Source organism: Leptinotarsa decemlineata, unplaced genomic scaffold (assembly GCF_025532065.1).
Source record: "Leptinotarsa decemlineata unplaced genomic scaffold, Ldec_3_MD MMD2_tig00004677_RagTag_RagTag, whole genome shotgun sequence".
Lineage (NCBI taxonomy): Eukaryota > Metazoa > Arthropoda > Insecta > Coleoptera > Chrysomelidae > Leptinotarsa > Leptinotarsa decemlineata.
Genome location: NW_027412610.1, coordinates 203,467 through 220,065, shown reverse-complemented (window position 1 = coordinate 220,065; position 16,599 = coordinate 203,467). Strand labels below are relative to the sequence as shown.

The following is a 16,599-nucleotide window of genomic DNA, read 5'->3' as shown; positions in this document are numbered from 1 at the left end:
GAATCAAAAGCGGTAAAAGCAAAAAATTCTACATTAGAATCAGTTCTGAAGAACCATCTCACCAACTACAAATCCGGACGAATACTGAACAATTGAGTAATGGACGATGAGCATCGCATAATTTCGAACGAACGGCGTTCGCACGAATTCGTTGCTTCGCAGTTCGCAGCTTTTCGCTCCCACTGGACGAGAATCCTTAGGTTTTATTATCAAATCCAAAAAGTTGTTTTTTGTTTGAATAGCGACAAAAATGATTTTACCAATTCATTTGAAAAATGTATAGTTAATTGAGTGCTTCGAAAAGAAAATTAATTGACCTAATTAACTTCGAGGTTATGCACTTTTTTGTCTATCTATTATAGGTGTGCGATCAAATTTATAATGCTTATTTGGACAATGCCCGATATTTCAAATATATTTCAAATAATCGTACAAGTATGAAACGCTGTTCTCTATATGAACAATCAGTTTTTAATTTTCTCTAGAAAATTGGAATATTACTTTTGTCAGTTGCTAGTTGAACATTCCGTTCTGCAAGATTCCCGTAATATATTAATATAAACGACTACACTAATGAACAACCACATGCAATCTACCACAAAGTACAAAACTACCACAAATATAAAAGGCTACAAAGAAGGAACATTTTAATGACAACACGCAACCATTCGTATCCTTATATACTTTTCTACGCGCCTTGTACAAGATGGCACTCGAAAGGCAATTTTTCATAAGATAACCTAATTATAGTTGAAATGACTGAAAATCGAAACTGTATAATTATAAAAGACGATTTAAATTCAGTCTTAACTAAAGTTATATTTGAATAATGTATTCAATGAACTTTAAAAATATTTCTCTTCAATTTCAATGAGAAAAATACTCATAAAAAATTATCATGTGACATTTTGTGATATATTTGAGAGTCAGTTATGTTGCTGCCACGATTAGGTACTGTTTGTCATATATTTGAGAGTCAGTTATGTTGCTACCACGATTAGGTACTGTTTACTAATTCCTTTCGTGTTCCATCTTAGGAAAACATTATAATAATCAAAAGAACTAGTAGGAACTACTTACAAGCAACTGTTGGAGACCTTGTTGTTGCTGTTGCTGGAAACAACAACACAATTAAGATTCAAAATAAATCAACCGACACCATTGTACGTTAACTCAACACGCAATAATTGTTTCAAGTTACTACTTACAGATTTATATCAAATCATTTACAATTAAATTAAGCAATTAACAGCGCACGAAAGATATTTCGAAATACTAAAACGAGTGTAATCATGCAATATAAAAATATAAGTAGCACAAATAAAATCACTACCAGTTGAAATAAAATATAAAACAGGACTGATATTTTACTGGATATAAAATCTATAAAAGACAATAATACAATTTGAAAAAAACAGGAGTTGTTGGGTTATATTTTGGAAAAAAGCAATTCTGTTATTGGTACTTGACAGTATACACATTTTTCAAGATGAAACAAGTTCAAGCAAAGTTGCTAGCATTGAGAAGAAACTGCCTTCTTTCTCTTACTAACTATTTATTTAATGAAAATGAGAAATAATAACTAAGAATCTGGTCTTGGTAAAAATAAATCGGACAACAGGAAAAATAATTTAAATTTGTAGGAGTTAACAAAAACATACTATCTGACAACATAAAGGAAGTAACTTTCATGTATGATCGAGTGGACGATCAAATTGTATCATTTATTTATTCAAATATTTGCATTTCCCAGTGTGTTCAATAAAATAAATATTTTTTTTGGTTTAAGTAAGTCCTAAACAGTAAAGTTCCATTGTTTTTTTGAAACTGCTAACCGTCTTTTGTGCCTTTCTACTCCTGGATTGCGTTCATAAGCTCATTATCGGCAAGTTGCCAGAGTATGAACACGTTACTAAGCAATAAAGTACGTTTAAATATTTCTATGAACGATTTGAAGTTAGACTGTCATACCCTGAGTAAGTCTATAAATACACTTTAAAGAACATTTGAACTATTTCATATCGAAAGTACACTAATGTGGTGATGATATATTAATTTTCAATAAGTGCAGGATATGAAAAGATTTTTTACTTTTAAATCGGCTTTAACATCCTATTGAGTTACCGGACATATTATTGGACTAAAAAATGGTTGTTCTGTTCTTGATGTAAAAATCGCTACGAATTTCAATTAATATGTTTATCCAGATTCCTTACGCTTTGAAGAATCAATCATTAAACAATCTATATTTTGTACTCCTCTATTATAATAAAGTTGCTGATTATATAATTTTCCCATTATTCTAAATAATTAATATATTATCTTGATCTAAAATAATTTGTACTATGTCGTAATTGATAGAATTATAATAAAACCTTTCATTGACAATAGTGATATATATTCAACTTAACCGGGTTGTTTTGAAGTACAATTGGTATCAAAAGATTACACATGTGTAATTAATGAAGTGTGCGGTAAAACAATTACTTCAAATAGCATCGCTTTCTTTTACAAGTTAAAAACGAAGACTGAACAGTTAACGTTTGCGTTTAATAATCGAGGGCGTTTTGTTTTTGTTATTTCGAACTTACAATCGTTGACCATTCCTGAAAGTCTCAAACAAATTGGTGATGCAAGACTACTGTTTGATAGTTTTGAAGTATTGACAGAAATATTTCTACGGTTTGAATTCCTTTATACTACAAAAAGAGTTGTTATCCCAAATAATAAACTGTAAACATTTCATATTTTACAGTAAGTAGATAATTATAACCTCAAATTAGGAATGTTTCTGTCTAAGATTTCGCATAATAGAAATTTTAAATTATCGGATATCGGAAAACGTATTATAAAATACCAGTGTAAAGGTAACCATGGGTTTCAGCCACGAATTGGAGAATTTACCGCTCAAGAAATGGAGTGCACCAAGCCACTATTGGTCGTTAAAATTCATGGCTATCTGTGAAAATTTGTCTTTTTGGAAACTCATTTCATGGCTAGCCATGAAAATTTATACTTAGGGAAATTCGTTCTACGAAATCAGTAAATTTTCAATACGTGAAGTCAATATGATTTCGAACAATCATGATTCGAAAAATATGCATTTAGTATGTCTCGTATTTGTCACAGAAAACTCTATCCCCACTACCCTTCATATTATTTCCATTGAAAAAATTATATCTTCTGAAAAAATAGCACTATAGATATATTTTTTCAGGAAATAATAGTATTCAGCGATTCAACGTGTTCCATAACTTTCATATCATTTCGGTTGAAAAAATCATAGTGCTGCTGGGGATATTTTCACATAAAACAATAGTTTTATGATGAAATGATGAAAGGGGTTGCCTCCCTGCAACCCCTTTCATCATTTCGATTTAAAAAAGCGCTGCTGTAGATATTTCCACATAAATTGAAAGTATTCTATAATAGATATATGGTACTCGATTTTGTCGCGAAAAAATTTATCCTCTGCACCCCCTTTTCATCATTTCGACTGAAAAAAAATCATAACTTTGCTGGAAATATAAAGGGCTACCAACATAGACTTCCAAACTTTGACAATTGATAACGGTCATCTTGTTGAAGTCTGTTTTGCAAAATCACCAAGTGCAAATAATGAAATTGTTTTATCAAAATGGGTGTTCTGTTCAGGCAACGTATCGCGCGCTTCGTCCATTTTACGGTAGCCATTATCGTCCTACCGAGAGAACTATTTGCAATGTGGTGGATAAATCTGCCAAAAAACATCGCCACTGTCTGTGAGCGTGTGCAGGAGAATCCGAGGCAGACAATTGTCGCTCACAAGAACTCGGCCTTTCGCAAATCACAACTTGGCGAATTTTGTATAGTAACTCGGGCCTGCATCTTTACAAAATTCAATTGACCCAAAAACTGAAGGTAAACGACCATAGACAACAACGTGTGATCGGTGCAGCAGTTGGCAACTGATCCTAATTTTCGTTGAAAATCATTTTCAGCGATGAGGGCCATTTCTGGATGAATGGGTACGTGAACATCAGTAGGTTTTTCAAACGAATAAAAAAAAATCGATGATATCTCATACATTGGTTGACATTTTTTATGGTGAATTTTCCTAGTTCGGACTTTCTTTGTCTAATATAATTTGAAATATCTGGAAGAACAATCAAAATTGAAATGAATAGATAAAATATCAATTATATCATGTAATAAAACGTAAAATGAAATTACAATAAAACGAATATATTAATTGGTTGAGGCTTTCGAGGCCGAGATTTTCAGTCTTACTATTTTTATTCGGGTTTGAAGGCCGTCGTAGTTTGGAACTGCTGTTTGGAACCGATGAGTCATCAGTCATCGGTGAATCATCAAGATAAATAAACCTCTGAAGAAGCCAGCCACTCGTGCTGGCGAAACGTTAAGATGCAGTTCCAAATTACGACGGCCTTCAAACCTGAATGAAAATACTAACACTGAATAAAATAATCATTTCCATCTTTCAGCTTGATTATATTAGTTTTATTAAAATTTCATTTCATGTTTTATTGCTTAATATATTCGATATTTTAGCTATTCATTTCAATTCTATTTGTTGTTTCGGAAGTCCGAACCAGTAAAAAACCATTTTTTTACCTAAATTTAAAGATAGGAGGCCCGTTCTTTACATGAGTAAATTATATTTGGTTCTATCGCACTTATATGGTCCCCGATTTTGTCGCGGAAAACTTCGCCTCTATAATCCTTTTCATCTTTTCGATATGAAAAATCGTAAGTTCTGAAGAAACAGCGACGCTGCCTATATTTGTACATGAAACATTATTTGGCGTACTCTATCGCATCGCTGAAAATATCATCAGCAGCGTCATTTTTCTGTAAAATATGATTTTTGCAATCGAAATAATATGACTCCTGGAAAGCTAGTTGAATCTCTTGACAAAATCGAGGACCCTATAAGTTTTATGTGAAATTATTCCCAGCAGTGTTATTTTTTTCAGAAGATATAATTTTTTTGCCGAATACTTTCGTTTCGTGTGAAAATATTTCCAGCAGCCCTAATTTATAAAAGAATGATTTTTTGAATTGAAACGACGTAAGGATTTTCAGGGGGTGTAATTTTCCGCGACAAAATTGAGGACCATATACATAGATATCATACAATATGCCGATTAATTTCGTATCGTGTGAAAATATCCGTAGCAGTACTAGTTTTCAGAAGATGTGACGTGTAAATAAACATGTTTCCATTGATTTACTCATGCGTATCTATCTCTCTTTTTGGTATATGGAATTTTGCGGGAGGATTTTGGCTTACACTTCATTTACCATTTTTCCTAATTTTCATTGGGTAAGGAATTATTGAAATCTAATACTACTAATACATATGTATCTCTGCCAACCAAAAAAACCCGCACATCAACTCACTCCAATGATAGCGTTCAATTCTGTCATGGTAACTTGTTTGGCTCTTTCCACAGCAGTAGCTACTTGTTGTTGGTGTTCTTGAGCCAGGAATGGGAGCACTTGGGCGATAATTGCGTTTAAGCGTTTTGCTATTTCAGTCTGTAACAATGAAAATGGTTATTATAATTATTATTTTACATTTTCTAGGTTGAATGACTTAATATATATACTTCTGCTAATGGATCATCATAACAACGTGTTTTTTTTTTTGGGAAAGAACGTTTTTGGCTTTCTACTACTCCATCTGATACAAAAAAAAGGGATGAGAGAATCTTCCAAAGAAAGGAAGGAAGTAATCAATTTGAAACTCTATACATGAATGTGTAGATCATGCAAAGAAGTAACTTTCAGACACAAACTGAAAGAAAGTCCTCCTGAAACAGCTACTTTCATATAAACATTGAATTACACGAAAGAAAATAATTCTTTCAAAACAAATACTTCTATATGAACACTGAATTATACAGAAGATACTTTTCTCTACTCAGTTTGTATTTCAAACATTTGTTGTGAAATAAGAATCAGATATCATTCACATGAGTTCTACTTTGAATGAATGGTAATAAATTGTACTCACATAGAACACTGTCACCCTCACTGGTATACACCGATGTTTCTATGTGAGTACAATTTATTACCATTCATTCAAAGTAGAACTCATGTGAATGATATCTGATTCTTATTCCACAACAAATGTTTGAAATACAAACTGAGTAGAGAAAAGTATCTTCTGTATAATTCAGTGTTCATATAGAAGTATTTGTTTCGAAAGAATCATTTTCTTTCGTGTAATTCAATGTTTATATGAAAGTAGCTGTTTCAGGAGGACTTTCTTTCAGTTTGTGTCTGAAAGTTACTTCTTTGCATGATCTACACATTCATGTATAGAGTTTCAAATTGATTACTTCCTTCCTTTCTTTGGAAGATTCTCTCATCCCTTTTTTTTGTATCAGATGGAGTAGTAGAAAGCCAAAAACTTTCTTTCCCAAAAAAAAAAAAAAAATTAATCACTCCTAAAAATATAACCCCTTCAATTCAAACGTGTTTTTCCTGTAAGTTTTGAGCTCCTCAATGAGGCTACCATATTGGATATGAAATGGCGGCATTGTCATAATAATCCAACGTTCGAGTACAATTTCAGCTCAATTAGTTGAGGTTAACTGGTTCAAAATTCAGTTTCTAGATTTATTACACTTATATACTAACATGTCAAGATAAATAACTGTATGTATGTAATATAATAAAAAACGAGACAAAATCCAGACTGTTCGCAAAAGTATAATACTCTCTGGTATATAAAAAAATAATTTCTCACCAATAGTCACATGGCATTCAGTTTTGAATATGGCATTTATTCAGAGGTTCGAACTTCTTATGGTAATTTGTATTAACTAAATTAAATTTGACTAAAGTCCCGTGTCAATTATTATACCACTTTATTTGTGAAATGTTCTCTAGAAATAGACAAATTCCCATATACTTTTATAATATGTAAGATATGAAATGGTATATGAAAATGACCTGTTATATTTATCAAAGTATCGAGGTTTTCAAAATCTTCGGAACCAGAACAATTTTCGGGACGATTCATTCCACTCAGATATGAGTTATTCGGGAAAATGTATTTTGAAGATTTCAATATTTTTCAGTCAGAGACAAAAGAAGTTCGATGATAAAAAGTGGGAAATCAATCAATCTTGTATTGTTTCTTTAAATATGGCGTTCCATAAAATCTAAAAAAATTTCGGGTCCCCACAAAATAGTAAATAAGAATTACACATAATGAGGTGAAAATATTCACAAAATAATGTTGACGTCAAAATGGCTGAGGCTTTCGCGGCCGAAGTTTTCAGTGTTACTATTTTTCGGGTTCGAAGGCCGTGGATTTTTGGAATTTCTTACTGACGTTTCGATGGCGCGAGTGGCTAACTTCTTCAGAGGTTTCTACATCCTGGTTTAATATCCGATGACTGAATATTACGGTTTCATAACGCGTATTTATGCTGTGTCAGGTAGTTTGGAGTGCTCATACCTGTACCTGGATTAAGTAATTTGTCGGTAAGATTCATTGACTGTCTTCTACCTACTTAAAAAATATGTTTAAAATATGTTTTTTTCGTTAACCAGCTATGGCACTCCTACGAACGACAACCCTCAGAAGTCGAAACTTGTGCGAGATAAGGACGAGGTCTTACCTTTTAACGTGTGATTCCTAACATGGGTTGGACAATAGCAAGAGAAAATCGAGCGTTCAGCCTGGGGCTTGAACCATCGACTCACACATCGGCCGATTGACTGAGTGAACAAAGCACCCACGTTGAACCGCCCGGCTACCGACCGTTTGCCATTCTTGAACTTCTTAGAATGGGATTCCATATTCGATTGAGGTGTACCGCTTCTTCTTTTCTGTTGAAATTATCCGTGTGTTTGTGGATCTCTCTTGCCTTCCGTAGCAGTCGGCTATGTGTTGTGAATTAAATTATTTTCACCATCTAGTGTCACATATAATACATACATTTGCATGATCTACACATCTATGTATAGAGTAACAAAGATATTTATTTTGTTTGAACTTAACAACAAATAATTAATAATTGCACAAAGAAACTTTCCCTCGGTTATCTCAATGGTGCGATTTTGTTTCATCCTTTTCATAAAAGAGAATATATGCTTCTCCACTCACAAGCGATTTTGGTGAAATTGGTGACACGTGTGAATTGTTGTATTTGTGCCAAGCGCTAGTATACGGGTATCTGCAGTATGCCGTATAATGCCCTCTGTAAATAAGTAGTCCCACTGTGATTTAAAAGTGCATATAGATGATAACAACAAGTAACCACATTTTCTGCTGCAAAATTGTCAATATCCAATCCTTCTATAGGAAATTCGATGGCATCATTCAATTTGCCTCTAAATCTTTCCGTTGGAGAGAATCTTTTTAAATTTATTACTAAAATATGGGGAAACGTGTGGATTGATAGGGACTTTGTGCATTTTCTCCTCACCTTGCATTTCGAACACGTCGGTTTTTCATTTCCATCCAAAATTTCTTCTGTTGTAAACAAATCCAAGCATGACCACAAACTCAATTGGTCGGTTCTTTATGGTATGGAGAGAGACAAATCCCAGAAAGAATCAAAGGTTACTGATGAGTGTCCACAGTATGTACATTTCATCGTGGATTTCAATTGACCAACGAAATTATCTACAATCTTAGAGTTATGTATCCTCAAATATATGAGCCATGACTCTTGTGCTTATCTACAGTCGCTCAATTTTTCGTCAATCTCCGTTTAGATCGGTTTAGGTTTCTCATTAATTATAATAACGTCTTCATGTAAATCTTCTAAAAGATAAAAAAAAGAAACTCCTGGGCGTCTTGATGGGAATTACTTTGAATCTGATTTTTTAAGGAGGTTGTATTCACTACTCTATCAAATGAATCTTCTGACCACAACTCCTTGATGACTTCTGCAAACGCTTTGATTAAAGCCCCCTCCATACTAGAAATACTAGTATTGATATCTTCCATGAATTCATCCTTTTTCAAATATTCCAATAATCATCTGGAGTTTGATAAACATTGGATTACGCTGTTCATGAAACAGGTGTTACCAATATTTTTCAACCATAAGATGAAGAAGTAGATAGCCAAAACATTTCTTTCCCATAAAAATCAAAGTTCAATTACAGTTTTGTGCAATATTTTTTTTTTTTAATTTTGATCGAGGCACTTTGCTGGAGAGACGAACTCTAAAAAATTAAAGAAGTTGGAAATTTCAGTCATCAAGCATTATTGTTGCTTTGGTGTCCGATCTAAAGAGACAATTTCAAAAACATAATATATTCACCAATCCATTCAGCAGTATATTTGCTGTGCTATGTCGCTGTTCACATAAGTGGACCAAATTTAAAACTTTGAAGCTACAGTATGTTATTTCTTATCTCAATGCAGTGGTATGTTTGGTAGAAATATTGTCTGGTAAATTAGTTTATTGAGTGTGTTTTATGCGTATGAGCTCGCCTTTCTGTTTGTTTTAATTATTCAAATTGCAATTACTAATTAATTATTCAAGGTGAGCAGAATGTTTGAAGTTCACAAAAGTCTGTCCGACATGGGTTTTCATGTTATAGTATAACAAAATTGTTTTTAATGTTTCTAATAGGTGTATCAATCTTTTTATAACACTCCCTTATAAATCAAGAGGTTGATTTCCTAACTTCGGTGAAAGCAACTCCATTATCGCGTTTTGGAAACCTTGCATTGTCTGTTGCATTGAGAACTAAAGTAGATTACATTTAAAAAAATTATAATTGACTTCTCGAATTATGTAAATCATTATCATTAAAATAATGCTTGTTCATCCTGGTAACATACGATATTATTGAATTTTTTTGATGCACAGGATAATAGGTGAGGATTTAATTCAATATCACAGAAAATAAAAATTTGAAACACTAATATAAAACCTCTATCCCTTATACATCAGTAAATAGACAATTCTGAACTAGGAAGTAGATAGTTATCATCTACAGGATCGATAAAACACACAATCCATGGTTATCAAAGATAAACGAGGCCCCTCAAAGCGGTCAGTTTGCAAAGCCAAAATTCGGAATTGACATTGTTCAGTTTCGGCGTTGATCTTTGTGCTCTGGTTTCAGACAGTAGACGATTCTCTTTCATCAGGTAATGTCAAATCTTGGCCTCGCAATTGAACGTCTTGGTGAATTTTCTTTATCTTCGATATAAGTGAATCAGGTTTTCTGCTGATATTATAAATAAATATCCATTCATACCATAACATTCTGATTATAACATAAAATATGATATAGAATAAAGCAAGTGTTGTATTTCATCAGTTGGGACTTCTATTGTCTAATATGATATAAATTGATTTGAAATACCTGAAAGAATCTGTAAAAAATTAAAAAGAATAATAAAAAAATATCAATTTTATCAAACAAAAAACTGAAATTACAAAGAAATAACATACAAGCAACAACAAAAAAAAATAAAAAAAAATCGAAATATGATTACAAGCTGAAAATAAAAAATATTATTAACAAAAAGTGAAAATTAAAAATTAAAAGGTTCCACACCAAGTTATGTCACGGCGTTTCGATTGTTAGTATCCACAATCGTCTTCGGGTGATAACTGGACTATTTCTCCGAAATCGGACTATTTATAGGTCATTCGAGTGCTTTCACCTATCCCCTCTTTCCTCTCTCCGCTTCATTGGTTTTAGCGAGAGATGATCATTTGGCCTGATTAGAGGTTTCCATATGTTACGTATCTCTACGCTAGCTTGGCAAAATGCGTTGTTGGAAAGGATAAGAAGGATTGGGTCCAAGTATAACATCAGGACCTGCTTCAGATCTGGGAATACTATCCATACAGAATGATTTAACATTTCTCCATAAACTTCTGAGGAGTAAAAGTTTGCTATCAATAACATCGAGTTGAGAGTCGAACAGAGACGATAAAATCGTCTTCCAAAAACATTTCTCCACAGGAAATACGGAACAGTAATTTGTAGTCCAGTTTTAAAAATGTTGAGACAAGCTGATGATTCTGGTTAAGACTTTTTCATAATATTCTCCCAAAATTTAAATTTTTGCATTTTCATTTGCATTAACAACTATGTCTTCAGTCTTCAGTATTAATTTGCATTTGTTTGAAGGTGATTGACAATGTTTCATGATGAATTTCACTAGTTAGGACTTCCATTGTCTACTATATAAAATGATTTGAAATCCCTGAAACAACTAAAAAGTAAGAATTAAAAATAAATAGCTGAAAATAAGAATTATATTAACCAAAATAAACCTGAAATGAAATAATAGTGAAATAAAATACAAGTAAAAATAGAACAATTGAATAGACGCCTTTCTGAAACACATCAACAGCGTGAGACCTTCCATCAATTTCACAATGGAGAAGGAAATCCACAACGAATTGCCATTCTTAGACGTTTTGGTGAAGAGGACCGACACTAAGTGGGAAACATCTGTATACCGAAAACCCACTCATACGGGACAGTATCTGAACCACGAATCCAACCACCATCAATCGACTAAAAGAGGAATCATCAAGACTCTATTAGACCGTGCTTTTGGGCTTTGTAATACGAAGGAAGGTCTCGAGAAGGAACTAGACATCATCAAAAATTATCTTCAACGGAATGGCTACTCCAAAGCCATGGTAGAAAAGACTTTGGCTAGAAGACAGCAGGAGCCTCGCAAGGAAGAGAAGCCGTCACAACCAGTGCTTGCACTTCCCTACATCAGAGGATTATCGGAGAGGATGAGAAGAATTGGTTCCAAGTACAACATCAGAACCTGCTTCAGATCCGGTAACACTATCAGTAGCAGCCTCACGAAAACCAGGCCACCAAACGCGGACTGCGATTCCAAGAATTGCATTTACCGGATACCCTGTGAATGCGGAAAATCCTATATTGGTGAAACTAAGAGGCCATTGAATGTTCGCATTGCCGAGCACAAGAAACACTCACAGCGAGGGAAAACCAGCAAATCAGGAATAGTAGACCATGTTTGGACCCATCAACAAAACATCGAGTGGTCCCAAGCTGAGATCTTGCACAGAGAGGAACATTGGTTTAGGAGAAAATTCAAGGAAGCCGCATACATGTTGTCCAACAACGTATTCAGCCAAGCCAGCGTAGAAATACGCAACATATGGAAACCCATCATCAAGCGAAAAATGGCCAACTCCCGCCAAAACGGTCATCTCCCACAGAACCAGTGAAGCGGAAAATGGAAAGCGGGGATGAGTGAAAGTACTCGAACGACCTATAAATAGTCATCTCTCGGAGGAATCAGTCCAGTCATCACCCGAAGACGATTGTAGATACTAACAATCGAAACGTCGTGAGCTAACGTGACTTGGAATCTCTCCACTTTTTATTTTTATTTTCTTTTTTCTTTTCAATATTTTTATTTATTCAATTGTTCTATTTTTACTTGTATTTTATTTCACTATTATTTCATTTCAGGTTTATTTTGGTTAATATAATTCTTATTTTCAGCTATTCATTTTTAATTCTTCTTTTTTAGTTGTTTCAGGGATTTCAAATCATTTTATATAGTAGACAATGGAAGTCCGAACTAGTGAAATTAATTTGCATTTGTTACATTTTTCTCCTATTCTTTAATATTATGTGAAACAGCAAACTTTTCACATAACGGATTATGTCAAAATAGGGTTTTTTAGTTCATAAATAAGTTAGTAAAGAAATCAATAGGGCAAGTGTTCAAAATAACGAATATAGGTTTGAAAGTTCCTCCACCACTGATCCAGGGCCACCGGCCCTACAGTTACAAAAAACAAAGCTTTGTCACGATTTTCTCGCCGATAACTATTGCAGTCACGTAAACTACGATTTTTGCCGTCGGCTTATTATTATAAACAACATCGTCAACGCCTAGGTATACACTCGTTCGTTCATGTCTGAGTGGGTGTGCGGGTTAACAACAAATGAAAGTTCAACCGGTAATTCTTACAATTAAGCGGTATTGTTCGGAATGAGAGTACCGACAAAACAAGTTTTTCGTGTTGATTGAATTCTTCGTAGCGCTTGAAATTGCCGCGGGCGCGGTTCCAAAAAAAATCGAGTGCTTTATCTCATGCCGCATCTAAGATATAGTCAAGAGATCCATCATCAGACGTAAATCAGGGGAACACTATAATTTTTTTCTGAAAGGAAGTCAAACCAAAAAAAATATTGTATGCTTGACAGACCACTGAAAATTCCACCATCAAGAATAATTGTCAATGAAAATTTGATATTATAAATCAACATCACCAATGATAAAAAAACTACTTTTTAAACTTAATTCAGCTGCAGTATACAGGGTGTATCAATAATTGGTGGGTGGACGATAGATGCTTCCCATATTGAGATACAAAAACATTATTCGGGAAAAAGTTGTAGAGATTAATGAAAGCTATGTTTCAATAATTATTACCAATATAGTGGGCTTCCAATTGATGTGGGACAGACCACATTTTTTATTTTAATAGAATACTTCAGATACTTTCACTCCATTGTTTTTTTTTCGGCAGAGTGCTTCTTGAAAATATAGGGTTTCTTGGATTTATTTCGAGTGGTTCAGGAGTTATAGTGAAATTCATGTCAAAAAATGGGTCCATTCAACCTCAAATATCATCTACTATGTAGGGATTGACTATTTTATTTCTTTCTGAAATTTATGTAACTGTTGAGGAAAGTATGAAAAAGTCATTAAACAATTTTCAAAAGCACAAATTTACAATAGATGTTTGAACAATCATTCTTTTTGAGCTATACATAAATGTAGCCTATCAACAATTTCCCTTTGAACTTCAATCACAGTTGATCTTGTGATAGACTGAAATACTGTTCTAATCCTATTCTTCATGTCTTCTGGTGGCGTTGGTTTCTATCGATAGACCTCTCCTTCAACATTTCCCTATAGATAGAAATCTAGGGGCTTGAGGTCTGGGGATCATGCTGGCTAGCGAATGGTCCATTTCTCCCAATCCATTTATTCCTAGGCCATCTGTTTGAGAATCTGCCTACCCGATTATTGTTGTGGGAAGGTGCGCCATCATGTTGGTAATATAGCCTATGTCTTGTGTCAATCAGTAGGTACATCCTCCAGGAGAATAATGTAGCAAGGAATTTCGGGGATAAAATAAATATTTCAGAAAAGAGTTCTCTCACAATTTCATGCATAATGAGGCAATTTTATATTTCATTTCATGTTTCAATTACTGTATAAGTCGATTTTCTGCAACAAATATCAATTAAAACTATCAATTAAAACTATACGGCAATATTCATTCCGCAAATAGTGGGGATACACGCCAATGATCGTTTGGCAGAGTTCGGCAAATTTAGCAGCTGGGACCGGCAGCAAACTTCACATTGGTTAATTATCAAGGGCATGAACTTTTCTGTTAAAGGTTGGTTTTCTGTAATTGTTAAACATATATGAAAAAAGATGTTCATTTTCACAATTCTAGCGATTCTCTATTGAGTAGTAGTGCATACTATGTCTATTTCCTATGCCATTACTTTTAAATGTGGAAAACAAAACAAAATTCGGTTTTTCGCTAATTTAATTCAGTAATTTTTCGCAATACTGAATTCTGGTTTAATAATCCGTTTCATAGATTTATGAAGTATGACTTATATCCAACTCTATTGCAATTTCCCTCGCACTTACAGGAAGATTTTCAACTTTTCAAAGCATCACCGCAATTTTTTTTATTTTTAGCAATTTTTTTTACTACTTGTCTTTTTTATTTGACACTGCCTGTTTGCTGAAATCTTTCTTTAATCCTCAAAAAACTCTCTGATCGTATAGACCTTGAGTTAGTTATATCGAACAGCATACATTTTACTGGCTAATAAAAAATGTGTGTCACATTTTGTTTCTTCGATAGATACCTTCATTTCGAGGAAAAAAAATAGTAGATTTAAATTATAAATTAACCTGCTCAATACTTAAATGACTATACAATTAGAACAGTTATTTATTAAATGTCAAGTTTGTTGACAATTCCTATAAAATTAATATGTTCTAAGGGCTATTTGATATAACTGGAATGATCTACATTTCGAGTAGACGTTACAAAAGCTGCTCTTTGTGATATTTGTGATGGATTTTACTTTGTAAATGAGAAATTAAAAGATACATTTTTGACTTTTCAATTCATTATTTTATTTTCTGACAGTCAACAACAGATTTTGTTTTTCATAACACGAACAATATACAGTGGCTCAGAAATAAGTAACAATGAAGATCCAATACTCTTAGCTAGTAGAATAATATGCAGTAAGATATTTTGATACACCATGAATATACAATTTTCGATTTTTAAAAGGAGATGTTTCAGGAAACAGAGAGATTGTGAAGCACAAAGTGTAAACAAGGGGTGGAAAAAAGACAATGAAAATTGTCGATGATTGTCTGAACTGTATATAATCACAACTGATACATTGCTGAAGGAGCAGTAATGTCCCCAGACCTAATTTCTATGGATCTTCATTATCTTGTTAAGAGATTGGCCTTCTGTGAGGAACCAACGTAATTAAACTATAAACAATAATTGAAGTACGGAGAGAAACTGTAGATATATTTAATTATTGACTCTTTCATATTTTCCTCAAGAATTAGATACATTTCCGATGGAAATACAGTAGTTAGTCCCTACATTTTCTGGAAGCTCATAGTTAGTGGAGCATCTGGAGGCTACCGTCGCGATTGATATAATAACATCTGTATAAGGAAAAGCACTGAATTGTTTGGGAAAGTCTACTAATATTTTTACATCGATATCACCCCTTTCTATTCTAGCATCAGTTCGGCAGAGACGTACTCTTACCATCTGACCTGAGAGTCCACTCACCATACAAACTGATCGGCTTCGTTAAGAAGCTGGGTTTATTTGGTCGAGTGTGAATAGGTGTGGGCGATAATAAATCATTGCGGGTTGCGGTGGAGGGTCGAATAGACCCATTCACTTTGGACGTAATCTAACCTAACCTCTCGAGGCACTTGAAGATTGAAGATTACGGCTTTTCGCGTCCCGGTAGCCATGGAACGTAGCAGAATATGTTTATTTTCAACAAAATAATTCTTATGAGGAAACTACCTAGTTCAGTGATTCCCAAAGTGGTCCACGAGAGACTCGAAGGAGGTCTACGTTGGCGAAACCAAAAAATGGGAATTCACAATTCGTAAGCAGGGATCACGAAAATTTATCTGGTTTTGATAGTGAAGAACTGAAATGTTGGCTTAACTTTACCTATTAATTTAGGCAGAAGCTCAACGTTCATGGTTGGTGGTTCAGATACTGTCCCGTATGAGTGGGTTTTCGGTATACCACCATCCACCATACCACCATCAATCGACTAAAAGAGGAATCATCAAGACTCTATTAGACCGTGCTTTTGGGCTCTGTAATACGAAGGAAGGTTTCGAGAAGGAACTAGACATCATCAAAAATGATCTTCAATGGAATGGCTACTCCAAAACGATGGTAGAAAAGACTTTGGCTAAAAGACAGCAGGAGCCTCGCAAGGAAGAGGAGCTGTCACAACCAGTGCTTGCACTTCCCTACATCAGAGGATTATCGGAGAGGA

General features: G+C 34.0%; 1 protein-coding gene across 12 annotated transcripts in view; it reads right to left on the bottom strand.

Moving 5' to 3' along the window:
• gro (TLE family member transcriptional corepressor groucho) overlaps positions 1-16,599 on the bottom strand; it is a 217,689-nt gene that overhangs the window by 68,444 nt on the left and 132,646 nt on the right. For 6 of the 12 annotated variants that reach the window (XM_074179212.1, XM_074179213.1, XM_074179214.1 and 3 more), the window contains 2 exons: positions 5,404-5,541; positions 1,081-1,113 (listed from right to left, as the gene is read on the bottom strand). In XM_074179212.1, coding sequence (XP_074035313.1) covers positions 1,081-1,113; positions 5,404-5,541 — 171 coding nt within the window. The remainder of the gene's footprint in view (positions 1-1,080; positions 1,114-5,403; positions 5,542-16,599) is intronic. The other 6 variants (XM_074179219.1, XM_074179220.1, XM_074179224.1 and 3 more) reach the window with 2 other exon arrangements.